The 18,202-nt window shown below is 51.9% G+C and overlaps 5 protein-coding genes across 6 annotated transcripts; 3 read left to right on the plus strand and 2 right to left on the minus strand.

The window, feature by feature from the left end:
- Nucleotides 1-1,132: 1,132 nt before the first annotated feature.
- On the minus strand, nucleotides 1,133-2,522 carry PV05_09106 (uncharacterized protein; the record flags this gene model as incomplete). The annotated part of the gene is made up of 3 exons (XM_013458675.1): nucleotides 1,133-1,499; nucleotides 1,555-1,853; nucleotides 1,898-2,522. The coding sequence occupies 3 exons, from the start codon at nucleotides 2,520-2,522 to the stop codon at nucleotides 1,419-1,421; spliced, it is 1,005 nt and encodes a 334-aa protein (XP_013314129.1). The 3' UTR covers nucleotides 1,133-1,418.
- Nucleotides 2,523-4,174: 1,652 nt separating this feature from the next.
- Nucleotides 4,175-7,158, plus strand: PV05_09107 (uncharacterized protein). Its single transcript, XM_013458676.1, has one exon. It carries the CDS (start codon nucleotides 4,384-4,386, stop codon nucleotides 6,955-6,957), a length of 2,574 nt encoding a protein of 857 aa, XP_013314130.1. The 5' UTR covers nucleotides 4,175-4,383; the 3' UTR covers nucleotides 6,958-7,158.
- PV05_09108 lies at nucleotides 7,061-9,230 on the minus strand. 2 transcript variants are annotated; one of them, XM_013458677.1, is made up of 2 exons: nucleotides 9,140-9,230; nucleotides 7,061-9,066 (listed from the first exon to the last, which is right to left on the minus strand). In XM_013458677.1, the coding sequence occupies exon 2, from the start codon at nucleotides 8,969-8,971 to the stop codon at nucleotides 7,346-7,348; it is 1,626 nt and encodes a 541-aa protein (XP_013314131.1). In that variant the 5' UTR covers nucleotides 8,972-9,066; nucleotides 9,140-9,230; the 3' UTR covers nucleotides 7,061-7,345. The 2 variants fall into 2 exon arrangements, with proteins under 2 accessions (XP_013314131.1, XP_013314132.1); XM_013458678.1 differs by having other exon boundaries at nucleotides 7,061-9,230.
- A 1,115-nt stretch (nucleotides 9,231-10,345) lies between these two features.
- On the plus strand, nucleotides 10,346-10,588 carry PV05_09109 (uncharacterized protein; the record flags this gene model as incomplete). The annotated part of the gene is made up of 1 exon (XM_013458679.1): nucleotides 10,346-10,588. The coding sequence occupies one exon, from the start codon at nucleotides 10,346-10,348 to the stop codon at nucleotides 10,586-10,588; it is 243 nt and encodes an 80-aa protein (XP_013314133.1).
- Nucleotides 10,589-11,087: 499 nt separating this feature from the next.
- Nucleotides 11,088-16,691, plus strand: PV05_09110 (uncharacterized protein). The gene is made up of 2 exons (XM_013458680.1): nucleotides 11,088-11,403; nucleotides 11,453-16,691. Exons 1-2 carry the CDS (start codon nucleotides 11,213-11,215, stop codon nucleotides 16,485-16,487), a joined length of 5,226 nt encoding a protein of 1,741 aa, XP_013314134.1. The 5' UTR covers nucleotides 11,088-11,212; the 3' UTR covers nucleotides 16,488-16,691.
- Nucleotides 16,692-18,202: the final 1,511 nt, after the last annotated feature.

The following is an 18,202-nucleotide window of genomic DNA, read 5'->3' on the forward strand; positions in this document are numbered from 1 at the left end:
GTGATGCTCTCTGTGTACGTAGTAAATACGGCTGCCAGGTATGGTATGGATGAATCTTGACCGTGCGAGCAGAGAACCCTGTGGCTGAGGCAGTACCCTTGTAAATCCAGTAGAACTCGTGCAATTCTGATACAAGGGTTGCGGATATGACTGCCAATCAAAAAGCCGGACTTGCGTGTACTGATAGCATTCCAGCTGAGCCGGGGTAGTGATTGGCTTCAGCAGCTGCAGGTCATCCCCAAGCTCCAAGCTATCCTCGATGTTCGGGTCACCACCCAGCTGAACGACTGACTCTGCTGCAACATAAAAAGTACACAGCCGGGCGCATTGGTAACCCCGAATAGCCGGGGATGGAAAAGATCTCCTCAGACGTTACAGTAAAGAGGACCCAGAAGATTAGAGCGCCGCTCACAGCACCGTGCTCGACTTGCTATTCTTCGTATAACTTTGACCTCGTCCGAAAATGGATGTCTGCGCTTCTCTGGCGAAATATCACGCCATGGTGACAGCCTCGAATGCTTACAATCTCACGCAGCATGAAAGCCCAGAAGAGCTTCTTGCACCGTTAGAGTCTGACAAACTCGAAGGCCCAGCATGCGCCCAGACATGCCTTAATTTTTTAAGTACTCGGCTACTGGGCCTTTTGTCACTAGGCTGGTTTGACCCCTGCCGATCCTCGCAGGGAGTTTCCCTGGAGCCTACTCAAAACCGAGGTGATCTTCGATAGGAGATGCCGATGACATCCCACCACCTGAGATCTTGCGCCATAATGCTCGGCACAACGGCCTTGATCCGGTTTGAAAGAGCGGACGACACGAAATCATCCAGGCACCGCAGCGAAGCGGTCGCGGGCATCTTGCAGCTGATTGCCGCGGGTCCGTTCCTGATCCGATTATGAACAAAGCAAAATGCTCTAGTCGGAGCGGGATATGATAGATTCGAAACAGGGCTGCCCGGGCAACGAGCCGAACAAGTAGCTTTGGGTTGTTTCAGGACTTACAAGTACCAAGCTAAGGAGCACGTCACTCGTGCTGCTGCATCAACTCCACATAGTCCGGCAAGTCCCAATTCTTTACATTCTCCTTCAGGATGTACTTCGCAATGCTCCAAACACAACAAGGACACAACAGCCGCCCGAGGGATTCACTGTCATGACACAAACAGTCAACAAACGAAGTATTGACTTGTCGTCGTCGGGTTTGAAGATGTTGTGAGAGCTTATGATTTCCTGTTCCAGAACCTACGGTCTGTGGAAAGCATGGACATTATTCTCGCTGAAGGCTGACGTGGATGGAGTTGGTCAGCAAGTAAAGAACAGGTAGGACAGACGATGAGGCTAGCATGCCTTGTAACTCGCTGGTAAAGATCTCTGCTGGAAGTAAAGTTGCTTCGTATCCAGGTGCAGGGGCACAAAGGCGTCAGTACTTGTGAGCGACTCTTCCTGCCTTTGGATCCAGAATTACCCGTGGGTCCTTGAAATCGACCCATCCAAGCATGGGCTAAACAGCATCAGCATAAGCGAACGGCAGAGGCTGTAATATTGGACAAACTCACCTCGCTTACAGCATAGCCCATCAATTTCTGAATCCTCAGAGGTAGCGACTTGGCGACGTCCAAAGGAACACAAAGGTACTGATTCTCCTCCTGGCGCAGATAGCCCCTTGTCATGAAGCAGCTGAACACGAGCCGTTCCTCATTCATTGTCGTGTTCTTGCTGCCACCATGGTAGCAGCTGGAGAGCATGATAAATCCATCACCCGGGTTGAGCTCAGCATGTACAGCGTCCTTCTCGTCTGGTGGCTGGGCCGTGTCTTCGAGATGGCTTCCTGGGATGAACCTCGTCGCGCCGTTGGCTTTGGTTGTCTTGGTCCCCGCGACGAAGAAACCAATCCCGTACTCTCGTGAGTTTGGAGCTCAGGATACTTGTCAACTCTAAGACGGTTGGCGTAGTGGATGTCATCATCGCGATGGAGTGGCTGGTCAAATGAATCGCCTGGACGGACGGAAAAGACAATCGTGTTGTTGACTTGAGGAGGCGAGATACTAACCTCGTTCCTGTCACCGTACCAGGCATATGCTTTGGTGGTTAGGAATTGTTTGCACACGGCTTGGTACAAATCATTGCCGATCAGCTCGAGGGCTGCTGTTCGCGATTTACCGATCAGCCCAAAAGCACGTCGAGTCGATGGTGGAAAGAAATCGTTGCCGGCTGTCCATGGAATGTCTGATTCCAAGTGAGGACGCATGTCACACTCGATCTGCGCTATGGCTTCTTGCGACAAGATTCCACGGACGATGACTCCGCCAACGCGCTTCAGGCCGTCGGCCACATCATCTGGGTTGGCATCTGGAGTATATTCTGGGACCTCGAGACGTGGCCTGGGAGGATATTTAGTGGCGTGTGCTTGCTGCAGCTTGTCGAATAATATGTGGACATCATCGTATTTGATGGTAGGAGGCGCAATGTTGTGGTTCTTGTTGTCGGAGACATCCGCGCCGTCCGCAGGTGCTGACGGAGACATTGCCTATGGTATTGGTCGAATGTGTTGATGGCAAGACTCGATATGTCCTCAAGCTGTCAATGTTTCCCTGAGATATCTCGTCAGAACAACTTCCTTTCTTCAAGGCTGCTTGACTTGGACAGACACTCGCTTTGAGTCTGTTATCTACGCCCTATCAGAGTCATTGGAGAGGCTCCCGTCGTGATGCCGCTTTAAAACAGTAACGTTCTTGACGGCAGCAACGGCAATGTTGTGGGTCCAAAGCGTCGTCGACCTCCGTTCAAGGACATCGTTTGTGCGTCGAATGCTCCAATAGTGAACATCGGGGGCCTTGTCTTCATTGTTATGGTCCTCGGTAGAATAACTGGGAAGAGCCGTGTTAACAATTGGGTGTATGAATATCCCAGATGTCCCTGATCGGCGGCATGGAGACGTCATCCCTGATGTCTTCTTAGAAGTACCGTGGACTTCGGGACTCTCACTCAAGCCACAGGCACCTATCCTGGCCCTTGTATTGCGGTTGATCCAACACAATCGGCGGCTGTGTTGTTAGCTCTTATATCGTTGTGATTCTTGGTCAATCATCGATGGCTATCATCATCCTTGTGCACCCCAACGCTACCTCCCAGCGTCGGCAAGGCTTTGTGACTTATGAGGGCGTCAACTTGATTTATGCAGAGCGAGATTCATGGCTGGAATTTTCTCCCTGATTTCCACAGCACAGACATTTGGAGCTGGATAAAGGCGTTTTCTGGCGTTAGCATGACTGTCATGCAACACTTCTAATGAAGGCACATGCTACGTTGAGTCTCGAGGCATTAAGGCCTCTGAGTGGTAAGTGTCTTTAGTCTTCTAGAAACGGCCCTCTGGATATCTTCAATCTGGTTGATCAAAGCCAGCAGCGCGAGGGCTTAGAGCAGTGATCGTCAGAATAAACCATACCCTAGAGGTTGTACCGGAAATCATGATTTCGAAGGTCTAATCTGTGCTGATGAGTGTCGCACCGTGACAAACTGATGCGAGTACTGCACATTTGAGTGCTCTGAGGCGCTCTGTATTTGCCTAAAGACTGAGTTCATGTGGACGGTCACCAGGTGGGTATCCCATGTCGTTGGAGGCATAAGCGATGATTCAGGGGAGCATCTGTGCCTTCCATAGATACCTAGGTAGTTAAGCCAGGTTTTCCTCACGGTCTTGACGAGCGGAAAGTGAACAAGAAGGCTCCATGAAAAACATATCGGGCATCAGGCTGATCTGCTCATACAGCCTGGTGGGATGTAGCATATTCGTAAGCGTATTCCTTGTAACGGAGACGCGATACCTTGAAAGACTTAACATGGCAAGCTCAGTACTGTATCATCGGTATGATTTCGTCTGGTAGCTCGGTAGATGGTTGCAAAATATGGGCTATGCTGCCTGCTCGAACCGCAGCGTTGCGTCTTGCCAGGACGCATGTCATGTCCTGACACCACCAGCTCCCAGCGCAGGTCCATTGACAAAGATAGACACATTGATGAAATATTGAAATCGGATGATCAGAACGGGCATAGCATGTCTTGACCGGGAAGTCTGGTAGAAGTCTTGGGTGGTCTTGGTACCCGGAACTCGAGCGAGCCTACCTGGTAGGTCCGTCACAGTCTGTTCCGCCGAGCAGCCGGAAATCACTGAGGCGCAGCACACCACCTGCACCCTGCGCTCACCCTCTCTCGTTTCATGCAATCGCCGTCCATGGAGTCTGGACTCATCATACAGGGATCATCTTCTGATGTTGTCGTTCCTACGTATCAAAGGTTTCATGCAGGCTAACTGCAGCCCGGATGCACTGTCAATAATCCAACAGTGAGTGTGTCCTTCGGGACATCACTCGAACTCGACAGCAACCATGGACAGCAAGAGCCGCTATGAACCTCTGCCCATTCCGACCTACGAGGAGGCCACTTCATCCCGTCCTGCTTCCTCACAATCCCGACTCGGTCCTCAAGAGATTAGCGATGATGCGGAAAGGCAAGGTCTCCTCGGTGGAGGCAGTGGCAACTATCGCCCTCCAACGGTCGAGTCTGCGCGGCCGAGTCTCGACTCGCTGGATGGTATTGAACACGACGACGAGGAAGAGGTTCGACGAGAGATGCAGCAGATGGACATTGAAGACCCTCAAAGCGACTCCTCCTCGAACCGATCCCTCCTAGGCTACCGTCTATCGAAGCGCTTCTCGACCTTCACAAACTCCTTCTCCTCCTTAACCTTGCCTTCCTTTCGTTCATACTTGTCCAATATCTCTTGGCCGCGCATCAATTACCAGTCCCTCGATACGAACCGAGTGGTGATCATCGGGCGATTGTTGGGTGTCTTCTTGATCATGGGAGTTCTGTATATACTTATTGCGTCTGATGTCTTATCATTTACGAAGAATAGGATGGGAATGGGCCAGATGTATGACCCAGAGTCAATACGAATATTCATACAAAACCACATGAACGATCATGGACATATGCAGAAATACCTGGAGCACATAACCGACTTCCCACACATTGCCGGGACGGAAGGCAACTATGTACTTGGAGAGTGGGTAATGGAGTTGTTCAAGTCATCAGAGCTTGAGGACGTGAACATGGAAAGATTCGATGTCTATCTAAATTATCCCCGGAAAGACGGCAGGCGAGTTGCGATAGTCGAACCGGAAAATCTGAAATGGGAGGCCCGAATTGAAGAAGATCAAGAGCGGTCTTTCGTCTTTCATGGTCACTCTAAGTCGGGTGACGTGACAGGGCCCCTTGTCTACGCAAATTTTGGCTCGAAGGAAGATTTCAAAACGCTGGAGGACAATGGCATTTCAGTCAAAGATGCGATCGTTCTGGTTCGCTACTATGGCTCTCAAGGCGACAGGGCTTTAAAAGTCAAGGCTGCCGAACTTGCAGGTGCTGCAGGCTGCATCATCTACTCTGACCCCAGTCAGGATGGATTTGTCCAAGGACCGACATTTCCCGATGGTCGGTGGATGCCTAATGATGGTGTGCAACGAGGCGCCGTGAGTCTGATGTCCTGGGTGGTCGGAGACGTTCTTACCCCAGGCTGGGCGTCCACCCCCTCCAACAAGCAAGCCCTCAAGGCTGAGGACAGCCCCGGCCTCAACAAAATCCCTTCCATTCCGATATCGTGGAATGATGCGAAGCACTTACTTGGCGCCATCAGCGGCCATGGATCGCAAATGACGGACGTCTGGAAAGGAACTCCCGACACAGACTACTGGACAGGAGATCAGAAGTCTCCAAAAGTCAATCTCAAAAACCTGCAAGACGAGGAGGCCAAGCAACCGATATACAACGTCCTGGGCAAGATCAGTGGCTGGGAACGACCCGAGAAACGAGTCATTGTCGGCAATCACCGCGACGCTTGGTGCACAGGCGCGGCTGACCCAGGCAGCGGAACAGCAATCATGCTGGAAGTCATCAGGATTTTTGGCGAACTGCGCCGACTCGGCTGGCGTCCGCTTCGCACCATCGAATTCGCCAGCTGGGATGGCGAAGAGTACAATCTGATCGGCAGCACCGAGCACGTCGAGAACCGCGAAGCCGAACTTCGTGCAGAGGGCGTCGCGTATCTCAATGTTGACGTCGGCGTCTCAGGGACCGACTTCCACGCCGCTGCATCGCCCTTGTACCAGCGCATGCTTCTCCACGTGTTAGATCGTGTTGGCGACCCGTCTCAAGGCAAATCGCTTGGCGAAATCTGGAGCACGAGCGGACGAGGACTAGAAGGACTCGGCGCAGGGAGCGATTTCGTCGCCTTTCAGGATATCGTCGGCACGTCGTCGATCGATATGTTCTTCAAGGGCCAGAAATTTCCGTACCATAGCTGCTACGACAATTTCGAATGGATGTCCAAGTTCGGAGATCCGGATTGGAAGTACCACCAGGCCATGGGAGAGATATGGGCGCTGATGATTCTCGAATTGGCGGATAAGCCGCTTCTGCCGTTCGATATGAATGCGTACGCGCAGGCTGTGGGCAAGTACATTGACGATTTAGACAGCTATGCAAGAGCTGCACCAGGAGCGGACGAGAGTAATGTGGTCGACTTGGGACCACTGCGCAAGTCGTCGGAATACTTTACCGAGCAGGCGAAGACTTTCCATGACTTCGATGAGCACTGGCGAAACTTTGTATTTGGGTCGGGCGGGTTTGAGAGTGCGGCTATGGCTACGGCCAGGGCGGAACATAACGATCGCTTGATCCATTTCGAGACCGATCTGCTTGATCTCAGCGAGGGTGGTGGTCTAGTCAATCGGACGCAGTTCAAGCACGTCATCTTCGCGCCCCAGGCTTGGTCGGGGTACGATGAGGCTTACTTTCCTGGGATACGCGATGCAATCGAGGCGGGCGATTGGCGCGAGGCGCAGCATCAGGTCGAGAAGGTCTCTGGCATACTGGAGGCTGCGGCGAAGAAGTTGAACGCTTGAAAGGCTTTAAAGGCTTGATGCGGGATTGCTGATTTGACGCGCCGCTCAGAATTAGATCACAGGTGTGGAAATGCACCGAGTTTCTTTACATATTTCTCCATGTCCATATATCATGTCATCTTCGGGAACTCGAGCACGGCGTACTGGAAAGATTTGTACATGCGAAGTCAACGAGTTCAATGTCTTCTCTGATCCCAGCGAATTTTGACCTGTTTCTTTGATGCTATTCTATACAGTGGCAGGACAAGTGCTCTTTTGGTAACGAGTTACCTGCCTATGGCTTCAGCGAAGGACGCTAAAGCTGCTTTTTCAAAGTCATGCATAGGCCACTGATGACCTGAGCTGCTGCATTGTCATTCCTTGAGCATGGGAAGTGCATCACGAGCGACTAGAAATCCGGCTTGAAGCTCTTGGCCAGATTCCAAAAGTTCTCCATCTTCGCACGACTCAGCACATCCTTCGCATGGGTGTCGGTCTCGCACGGCCGCGCGCCGACCCATCTCTTAAAGCTGCGCTGCTTCGCCTCGCCCTTGAAAATCAGCTCGCACTTGTTCATGCTGAGATCCTTCAATTCGCCATTCTCATCCTCGGCCTCGAGCCATTTGGCCAACACATCGCGGTTCCCGCTCTCGACGGCGCGCGGCGCCTCCATCTCCTGCCACTTGATCCGATTCTGCATGAGCTTGTCGTAGAAGCGAATCGAGTGTTCGCCGCCCTCGACCACGACGAGATTGAGTTTCGGGTGCATGATGACCACCCCGGTCAGTGCCTGCTGTTCAGCATTCTTAGCGATGAGGAATCGGTGCTTGCCGTTGGCCAAGCTGTCGATCTTGTACACGCGCACGTGAATGCCGCGGGCGGCATCTTCTGCCTGTTGCTGGGCGAGTTTCTCGGCGCGCTGCTCCTTGGTGAGCTTGCGCTCTTGGTTGATCTCTTCGTGTTTGTGCTGGCGGTCGGCGATTTCGCGGTTCACGCGGGCTTCGACGGCCGTGGGATCTTTGACCGCTTCTTCGCCCAACACGCGCATGAGGTTGCTCTTCTTGACCTTTGGAGGTGGTGGGGGTTCGAGCCCCAAACGGATTTTGGCTTGAATTTCCTTCAAATCGGCCTGGCGGCGTTGACGGCGCAGCTTGGCCTGCTCCTTTTGAGTCAGGTACATGGGCTTTGGGGCGGGATTGTTCTTCTCTTGAGGTGGTTCAATCAGAACGGGGTGCTGAACATAGATTGTGATTATGGAGTCGGGAGTGTCGATTTTGAGTTTCGACGGGTCGTCGATAACATCGTAGGACTTGCCGTCTATCAGACCCTCGTCCCACCACTCAACATCTGGAGGCGCAGGGACAAGGAAAGCTCTTTCTGCGTTCAGATCTTCTTCAAGACCGGCGAGACGGGTGCGCTCGGCGATCTTTCTCTTGGTCTCCTCGAGCTGCGCCTGTCGTCGAAGAGCAGCCGCTTGTGCGATATATTTACCCTTTTGATTGAAGACCAGCTGGCGGGATTGTCGGCCTTTGGCGAGGACGTTCCGTGGCCCAAGACTTGGATCAAAATATGGATTTTCCTTAAGCTCTTCCAACGATGGCCTGGACAAATCTAGATGCGCCTTTTCTGGAGCTGGCGATTCGACTCTTCTGTTCCCAAAACCCGGTGTAAACCTCGGCTGCGGTGTTTTTGTCTTGTTTCTCTGTGTGTCTGGCTGCGCATCGGCTAGTAGCGCAGGATGTAGACCAATGTCCAGGCCACCACGCGCTCTTGAAGTGTCATCATTGTAGACTGGTGGGGTGTAAGTCGAAGTCGAAGTCGAAGTCGAAGGCGTTCTCTGTTGACTCAACGCCGCTGATCGACTGGTTGCTGCCGCAATTCGTGCCTTGAGCTGGGATATCCTGTCGGTGGCAGCGGATGCAGGAGGGGTCGGTGAGGCACTGGCAGATGCGGGAGTCGGGGCTGCACCCTGTTTGTTCAATCTGGCTTTCAATTCCGCCGCTCTTGCTTTGGCCGCAGCAATTGCCTGGGTCATATCAGGTCTCGAACCCGGCGTAGTAGCGGCCGGGGTAGTAGGCCGCGGGGAGCCATCGTTGGATCTGGCTCGTTTTTGACCGTCGACATCATCTTCTTCCGGGTGCAGCCTTTTCAGCACATTGCTCGACCTTTCCGCCATCTTGTGCCGGTGAGGAGGTGAACTCACTGAGAAGGTAGATATCACACCAGCTGGGTCTGCACCTTCGTCGGCATGTACTGTTGCAAGTCAGCTCGCATAGAAGACGTTGTTGAAGATGCTGAGGAAGAAAAGATTGTCGACTATGCCTAAGCCTATGGTGCGGAGATCTCGTAAAGATTTGGCTACAGATCCAGAAGCGGCGAGTCGCTGCGCCGCTTCTACAGAGCACGTGACATAGTTACATGGGTGCGTGGTGGCGGAACAATTTTGCCGACGGTCACTAAAGCGGCACGTACCTATTTCGACTTCAACAATATCTGTTAACACGCTTACATCGAAGGCAGAGGAGACGGTGTACTGGTTGAATGGCAGGCTGCTACCACTTCGTACTTGTCCTTCAGTTCCCGCTAAAGCGACTAGACGACGTCACCCAGCAGCTGATAGCAGGGTCAGAGCACCGCGGAATCTTCCATCGCGACCATCCAGGATCGACCTTGAGAGAGCACCGTGATCTAACAGGGCCAAGAAACCGCATTTTGCCCCAGCACAATGACATGAATCACTCGTGAGGTGAGTGAAGGGCGAGACGTCGTCCACAAGCCAACTGAAACATCGCTATCAAATCCTGTGGGACCTGACTATTTTTGTTGTTCTTTCAATCTGTTTCCTGATTGGCTGTGCCGCTTAACAGCGAGGAAAGCAGTTTAATGCCTTTTCACTCTTGGGGCAGCCATGGGTACTATTCCTTGACACTCCAGCACATTCAGTCACGCTCGAGCCCTTCCCGATGTATGATTGAGTCCCTTTTGAGATGGGGTTCCACGGGAAAATCAAGTTGCGCCTGGGTAAGCCCCCTTGACGCGTTGCTCACTTTCGAGCGGTCTCCGCCATCAGACACCATGGCGCTGTTTGCTGCCAGTGGGCAGGCCATTGCCATATAAGGACGCCGGGGGCTGATGATATTGTGGTATTGCTTCCCATTCCTCCTGTGGCTTTTACTTTCGTTACTCCATAGGAAAGGCCTCATCACTTCACTGCTCATATTGCCCCAGCCTTCCATTGCACTGGTAGCTCAACTGAGCCCGAGCTTTTTGCCTGTTGGGACTCCAGCGACACGACGATCTTCCATCCTCTGTGTGACAGAACCAAACCTTTTTGTGGCTGGGACAGGGCCAACAAGATCACTAGCTGCGAGATTCCTGCTTGCTACTCAGCTTCTCCGACTGTGCCGCAATGGTTTCGCAAGAAGGAATCATTCTTATATGCATTGTGAGCGCCGCAGTAACCGTTGTCCTGGGATATTCGGTCCACAGACTATTCTTCAGATTCAGCGGAGAAGAGAATAAACTCCGGAAACCTTCCGAAGAGCAGCTCCAATACATGAGGGAGGTCCGCGACAGAAACCGAATGCTGGCGTATATGGACGCAAGAGGCACTGGGGACCAGGATGCTAGCAAGGGCAAGCAGCAGTATTGAGGTGGCTTTATGATGCCTTGACAAAAACTGTATAAAGAGACCATGGAATTGCGACACGGCCCAGAAACAGCACCCACACGCATGGCCGCTTTTTATGAGGGAGACTACTGTGTAACATACCGGACATACAGTATACCTTCAGAAACGACCTCGCTAGATGTTGGCACGTCGTGCTGCAGCGGGACGGGCTAGGACTGAAGATTGTCTTTTGAGCAGCCGAACGCGACGACGGCATCAGGTTGCATTTTAACCTAGAGGGAATACCATGATGTTGTACTCCGTAATCCGCCTATTTATGGATGCTAGAAGGAGTCCTTTGGACACAGACATATGTACTCCGCAAATAGGGTGAAGAACAGAGAATGGCGATGGAAACTGCACATAAGGTTGAAAGACTCGCCGTGGATAGATGTCATCTGTGTTCATACACTCCGCCGTGGCGGAGATTATTTTCACCGGTGCCGACCTCGTCGACTACTCCAAATCAGTCTGAAAAAAGGTTGTTCTCCGCAGGCTCGAAAAAAGTGTTGCGGGCTCAAAGATCTTAAGCAACCTTTCCAGGCTTCGCGACCGCGCGATTGTCGTCAGTGCTCCCAGTCTGCTAGGTTATGGCCTTGTTGCACCATGGCAGCACATCAAAAGCCACTTCCCTCGGCCACCGGCGGCCTGGCCTTTTCTCGACTGCCTTCCGACGAGATCAAAAAGATCTCAGTCAAGCAAATCCATGTCACTCCAGCATTGGATTCCATGTTTGGTCCCATACCAGGCGGTGTGCATGATCTAGCCTTGGGCGCAATCTCAGCTTTGGATGCGAAGTAAGTCTGAAAATTCATTGCTCCCGCAGTGTAAGCTAACCGGGGGCAGCTGCTCAACATGTCGCATGAACGCGATCCATTGTGCCGGCCATTGTGGCCATATCGAGCTACCGGTTCCTTGCTATCATCCCCAGTACATGGACATGGCTTTACGTCTCCTTCGAGCGAAGTGCGCTTACTGTCATCGATTCAAAGCGCCTCCGAACGTCATCAATCAGACAGTCTGCGCTCTGCAGCTACTCCAATTCGGTCTCGTTGAGGACTATCAGAATATCAAAGCTATGCATCTCGGTGGAAGGCGACCGAAAAGACCCAAGACAGACGATATTGTGGAGGATATCCTCGAAGCCGATGAAATTGAAGAGATTGATGATTTGATAGAGCGAAGAACACGAGCGACAGACAAGGCGATCAAACGGGCGCGCAAGAGAAATCAGCTTGACACCCAGGCTCTGATCCGAAATCATGTTGCGATTGATGCACGGAAACAGGTCATCACCGAATTCTTAAGAGACCTTCCCCTGCTCAAGAAATGCGCGAATTGTGGCGGGGCCAGCGTGACGTATAGGAAGGATCGCAATGTCAAGATCTTCAGGAAGCCGTTGGCAATGAGACAAAAAGAAATGATGCGAGTCATGGGAATGAAGGTCCCGAATCCGTTGCTCTATCTCGAATCCGAGAGGAAACAGAAAGAAACAGCTGTGAAGAAGCCTTTGACTAACGGCGTGCACGACGAGGATGTGGAAATGGACGACGCCGATCAGGTCCCTGCCACGGAAACCCATGGCGCTGAAGAGGAAATCGCAATGCGAAATGCCCTGGAGACAACAGCCGTATCGAAAAACGCAGACTTGGAGGACGAGGACGACGTACAACACTACATGACACCAAGAGAGGTACTGGCCGCGCTCACACTGCTTTTCGACCGTGAATCGGAAGTTCTCAAACTTTTGTACAGCTCACAGCCAGGTCGCATACAAGCAAGTGTATCGCCGGATATGTTCTTTATGACAGCTGTACTGGTTCCTCCGAATAAGTATCGACCTCTCGCCCGACAAGGCGCTGACCAGATGACGGAGGCGCAAGCAAACGGAGCCCTTAATCGGATCATCAAAGCAGCTAATGATGTTCGACATATCTCTCGAGAAATCAGGAGAGCCCGGACCGACAAGTCGGTACGCCCACGAACCTTGAATGAGAGTATCCAGGCAATGATTGCGCTTCAGGAGACGGTCAACGCAATGATAGACTCACCACCGCCAGCATCCGGGAAACCAAGTGATCAAGGTGTCAAGCAAGTCCTGGAAAAGAAGGAAGGTCTTTTCCGAATGCACATGATGGGCAAGCGCGTAAATTTCGCAGCTCGCAGCGTCATCTCTCCCGATCCAAACATCGAGACGAATGAGATTGGTGTGCCTCTCGTTTTCGCGAAGAAGCTCACTTATCCGGAACCTGTGACAAGCCACAACTTCGAAGAGTTGAGTAAGGCCGTGATCAATGGTGCGGATAAATACCCAGGTGCTGCCGCCGTGGAAAATGAGAATGGCCAGGTACTGAGTCTCAAACGGAAAACCCTTGATCAACGGAAAGCCATTGCCAAGCAGCTCATGACTTCCACGACACCCGGGTCAAAAGGTGAGACAGGTAAAAAGGTCTATCGGCATCTTCAGACCGGTGACGTGGTCATCATGAACCGCCAACCTACGCTGCATAAACCATCCATGATGGGTCACCGTGCCCGCGTATTGACGGGCCAGAAGACGATTCGAATGCATTACGCGAATTGCAACACCTATAACGCTGACTTTGATGGTGACGAGATGAACATGCACTTTCCACAGAATGAGTTAGCTCGTACTGAAGCACTTCAGATCGCCGATACTGATCATCAATACCTCTCCTCGACTGCGGGAAAGCCATTGCGTGGTCTAATTCAGGATCACATATCCATGGGCGTGCAATTCACTAGCCGAGATGTCTTCCTTGACCGAGATCAATACCACCAATTACTCTACAGCTGCCTGAGGCCCGAAGACTTCAACACAGTCTTTGAAAGGATTCAAATGGTGCCGCCTGCTATCCTCAAACCGAAAATGCTGTGGACTGGGAAGCAAGTCATCACAACCGTCTTGAAGAACATCACGCCCGACAGATTCCATGGTCTGAATCTTACAAGCAAATCATCCACCTCGTCAGAGTCGTGGGGCGAGAAGACTTCCGACGATATCTCGAAATGGAATGTCACTAATGACAGCATTGTGTTCCGCGATACTGAGCAAATAGTAATCTTCAAAGACGGAGAACACTTGTCAGGGATCTTAGATAAAAGTCAACTAGGTCCCAGTGCTGGAGGGCTAGTTCATTCGGTCCATGAGCTCTATGGGCACATCACAGCGGGAAAACTGCTCAGCATTCTCGGCAGACTCTTGACGCGAGTTTTGAACGAGCGCGCTTGGTCTTGCGGAATGGACGACCTCTACTTAACCAATGAAGGCGATAACCTGCGTCGGAGTGAATTGATTAGGGGAAAACGCATTGGTCTTGAGACCTCTGCCGAGTACGTTACGCTCGACAAAGACAAAGTCGATCAAGAGAGTTCGGAACTCCTTAGCAGGCTCGAAAATGTCCTTCGAAACGACGATCAGCTCAACGGACTAGACCAGCTCTACAAAGCCAAAGTCAAGTCGATAACAGACAACGTCTCTAAACACTGTCTACCGGCTGGTCTTCGAAAACCCTTCCCTCGAAATCAAATGCAGGCAATGACCATATCGGGTGCCAAGGGTTCGAGTGTCAATGCAAATCTGATCTCATGCAATCTGGGGCAACAGGTCTTGGAAGGTAGACGAGTACCTACTATGGTCAGCGGCAAGACCTTGCCCTCATTTCGCGCCTTTGAAACCGATCCAGTCGCTGGTGGATATGTATCTGGACGATTCTTGACTGGTATCAAACCTCAAGAGTACTTCTTCCACGCTATGTCTGGCAGAGAAGGGTTGATTGATACTGCGGTCAAGACAGCCAAGTCCGGCTACCTCCAGCGCTGCATTGTCAAAGGTCTCGAAGGAGCCCGCACAGAATACGATACTTCTGTCCGTGAGAGCTCCAATGGTAACGTCCTTCAATTCCTCTATGGCGAGGATGGCCTTGAAGTCACTAAGCAGAAACACTTGCACGAGTTCACATTTTTGGCCGAGAACAATCAATCTGTCGCCAAGCTGATGCGAGCTGAAGAGGTGTTGTCGAAGATTTCGAATAAAGGACTGGCTGATGAACAGAAGGCCATTTTGAAATCAGTCAGGAAGAACAAGCCTCGAGATCCTCTGACGGGGCTTTTCAACCCTGGAAGCAATTTCGGCAGCACATCTGAATTCTTCGCTACCGCTTTGAGCACTTATATCAAGGAGAATCCCAGCAAATTGATCAGACACAAGGAGACCAATCCCAACGGCATCGTCAGCAAAAAGACATTCCAATCTATCATGGATCTGAAATATATGCGATCTATTGTGGAGCCTGGTGAGGCAGTTGGAGTTGTCGCAGCACAGTCAGTCGGTGAACCGTCCACTCAAATGACTCTAAATACCTTTCATTTGGCAGGTCACTCGGCGAAGAACGTGACTCTTGGTATTCCTCGTCTTCGAGAGATCATCATGACGGCCTCGCCAAATATCATGACTCCAACAATGACACTAAACCCCATTGAAGAACTGACCCCTGTCGAGGGGGAGACCTTTGCGAAAAGCATCAGTCGTCTGCCTCTCGCGCATGTCATTGACAAGCTCTCGGTTACTGAACGATTGGGCGCTGGAGCTGGACGACAATCTGAGAAGCTCTATGACATTCGAATCGAGCTGTACGACCCAGAAGAATACGAAAGCGAGTATGCCATTCAGCGAGAGGACGTCCGGCGTTGCTTGGAAAAGAGATTCCTCCCTCGTTTGGACAAGATGATCAAGGATGAGTTCAAAAAGAAAGCTCGCGAAGCATCTCTTTCAGAAACTACTGCCGCAGTACCAGCTGTTGGCGTCTCCGTCGGTGTTGTTGAAGAAGCCCGGCCCACAGGCACAAGAACAACTGAGCGCGAAGGCGGCGAGGATGACATTGACGAGGATGCTGATCCCGATGATGCCAAAGATGCTGCCGCAAGAAGCAGAAGGGAGGATACCTTTGATGAGCCCGATGACGATGAGCGGGCCATTATCAATGAATCAGGTGATGAGGTGATGACCAGTGACGACGACGACGAGTCGCCGGACGCTGCTCCAGCCAAGAAGCCACGAAAACAGAAGGAGTCTCAGACACTCCGAGAGCAAAATCCGGATGAGAGTGACACTGACGATGCCGAAGACTCGGAGGAGGAAGCAAGACAAGACCAACTAAAGGCTAGCTTGCCTCACGTCACACGATTCAACTTTGCCAAAGGCCAAGGCAAATCATGTCGCATTGTACTGAGTTACGATACCAAGACGCCAAAGCTCCTCCTCCTTCCGTTGCTCGAGAAGTGTGCACATATTGCTGTCATACAGTCTATCCCTGGCCTCGGCGTATGCACGCAGTTCATGGAAGAAGTTCACGGCCCTAATGGCAAGCCTGTAAAGCAAATCAATCCCGAGACTGGCAAAGAGGAGACCAAGAAAGAGCCTGTTATCACGACCGAAGGTGTCAACCTGCTTGCCATGCGCGACTACCAAGACCAGATCAAGCCGCACTCGCTATACACGAACTCGGTACACGATATGCTGAAACTATATGGCGTCGAGGCGGCGCGAATGACCATTATCAAGGAGATAGACGGTGTCTTCAAGGGTCACGGTATCTCAGTTGATCCACGGCATTTGAATCTGATCGCAGATGCCATGACGCAGTCTGGCTCGTACCAGCCATTCAGCCGCCATGGTCTGGTCAAGGAAGGAGGTAGTGTGCTTGCGAAGATGAGCTTCGAAACAGTTATGGGCTTCTTGAAGGATGCAGTTCTGTACGGCGAGACGGATCCTTTACTGGGACCGAGTGCTAGGATAGTTGCTGGACGGAGAGGCAATATCGGGACTGGATCGTTTGACGTCGTGATGCCTGTTCATTGATGTGGGGATCTTGGATGTTGTTGCTTCATGTGGCAGCTAGGGCACGCTGAGAACGGCCTTCGGAAAGGCTGCAGACAGGGCAAGCGTTCATGTGATACGATAACGAGTACAAAAAGAATAGAACGTTCAAGACACGGACACACCGGCCACCTATCACTACTCGGGCACCGTCGATACTTCCTCGTTTGCGCAGGAGACAACGCCCTTAGTATGCAGGCCGAGACTCACCAGGCACCCACCAGGCTGAATTTCCTGGCCAGCGGTATCTTGCTCCTGCTTCCCTCTGGACCATTGCTAAACGATGTCTAGCCTATTGTGCTTAAACACCCGAGGACCAAAAGACGAGGTCTCCAGGAACACGGGTTCTTCACCCATTATTCCTTTCAAGCGAAAGGGTGTTTTCCGACGACCATGTTCGACCATATACTTGTCGCTTAACTCTGGCATTATCCCCACCACCTCGTGCAAGCGGTCTCAAATTTCGGCCCATGTTCCGAGAATGGCCTCGTCAATTTTCTGGACACGAGGACAAATTATTTTCTGCCTGGGTTCAGGGTGAATCACGAGCTGTCTTTAGCTTGCATGGCTATCAATGCACAACAGATTTTTGAAGGAAGACAAAGCCCAAAGGGTATCTCTTTGGAACATGCGGGATCTTTGAGGAGAGGATATGCCCCGGTGTCCAATGCTCTAAGCTGGAAGCTGCAGAAGAAGCTGAATGTTGTATATGAAGCACGGTCGAACGGTCGTCGCGACAAGCCAGATACATGGGCTCTGCAAGCTGCTTGTCCTCGTGTTCTCTTTACCAAGCTACCGCCTGGTCAGGGCTTTCCTCTTTTGAGTGAAGACTTTACACCACCAAGTCTGTACTGGTGCTCAAGGGAGGATGGGTGCGCCCGTGATAGCTACCGAACCATTTCTGCCTAAGGTCAGTAGAAATTGAGATCGCGGCACGGCTCATGGCTTTTCCTAACACTGATACTGCTCGGGACGCAGCAGTTTCTGCATCCATGTTTACTAAAATGCATGAGCGGCGCGAACTTGGTGGCACGAACAGGAGCCTGGCCACTGGAGGGGAAGCATCTGGAAGCTTGCGGGCCTCGATTGACAATGGTTTGACGGGGCTCCACGCCTGTCACTGCACTGGCATGACTGGCCTCCATCATCTGGAAGAACTCGCTTGGGGCGAAACAGGGCTCCACCGTTTCTCCCGAATCAGTGGCCTGCTCCCACACTCCACAAAATCCAGAGACTTCCACATTCCGTTCGTCCTGGGATAGGCGAGCAAGCTCCCCAACACCCCCGGAGTCATAGCCAGCTACTCGTACGCTATTGACCTGGAGCAAATGCTGTCTCGCCTACGAATATCTGGTCAAACCAGGGCTTCGGGAAGGCAAAGACAACGGCTTTCAGGTTAAGGTGTTTCGACTACTATTTCCACTGCGTCCTCAAAATTGGTCTGCCACATTTTTCACGGCACATCGTGTTGCCAATCCCTAGCCAGTCACGCCAGTCTTTTACTTGGTGCTCTAAGTACGGCTGTTACGGCATGAAAACCTTTGGTTCTGTTACGGGCGGCCACTGTGCGCACGACTGTCCTCGTCAGGATCGACTGCTGCTCTCCATGCGCAGGGCCATGCCGGGGAATGTCTCTAGCGTCCATTCTTCTTTCACTAACTCGCACTATACAAGCCACAACATGCTCGCCAGTGTTT

This window comes from Exophiala xenobiotica, assembly GCF_000835505.1.
Source record: "Exophiala xenobiotica strain CBS 118157 unplaced genomic scaffold supercont1.5, whole genome shotgun sequence".
Taxonomy (NCBI): domain Eukaryota; kingdom Fungi; phylum Ascomycota; class Eurotiomycetes; order Chaetothyriales; family Herpotrichiellaceae; genus Exophiala; species Exophiala xenobiotica.

Excerpts from the sequence above, each read along its gene's own strand:
- PV05_09108 (XM_013458678.1), bottom strand. The coding sequence starts at position 9,112 with ATGGCGGAAAGGTCGAGCAATGTGCTGAAAAGGCTGCACCCGGAAGAA.
- PV05_09110 (XM_013458680.1), top strand. The coding sequence starts at position 11,213 with ATGGCAGCACATCAAAAGCCACTTCCCTCGGCCACCGGCGGCCTGGCC. Across the intron at positions 11,404-11,452 it reads ATCTCAGCTTTGGATGCGAA|CTGCTCAACATGTCGCATGA; the intron begins GTAAGTCTGAAA and ends AACCGGGGGCAG.
- PV05_09107 (XM_013458676.1), top strand. The coding sequence starts at position 4,384 with ATGGACAGCAAGAGCCGCTATGAACCTCTGCCCATTCCGACCTACGAG.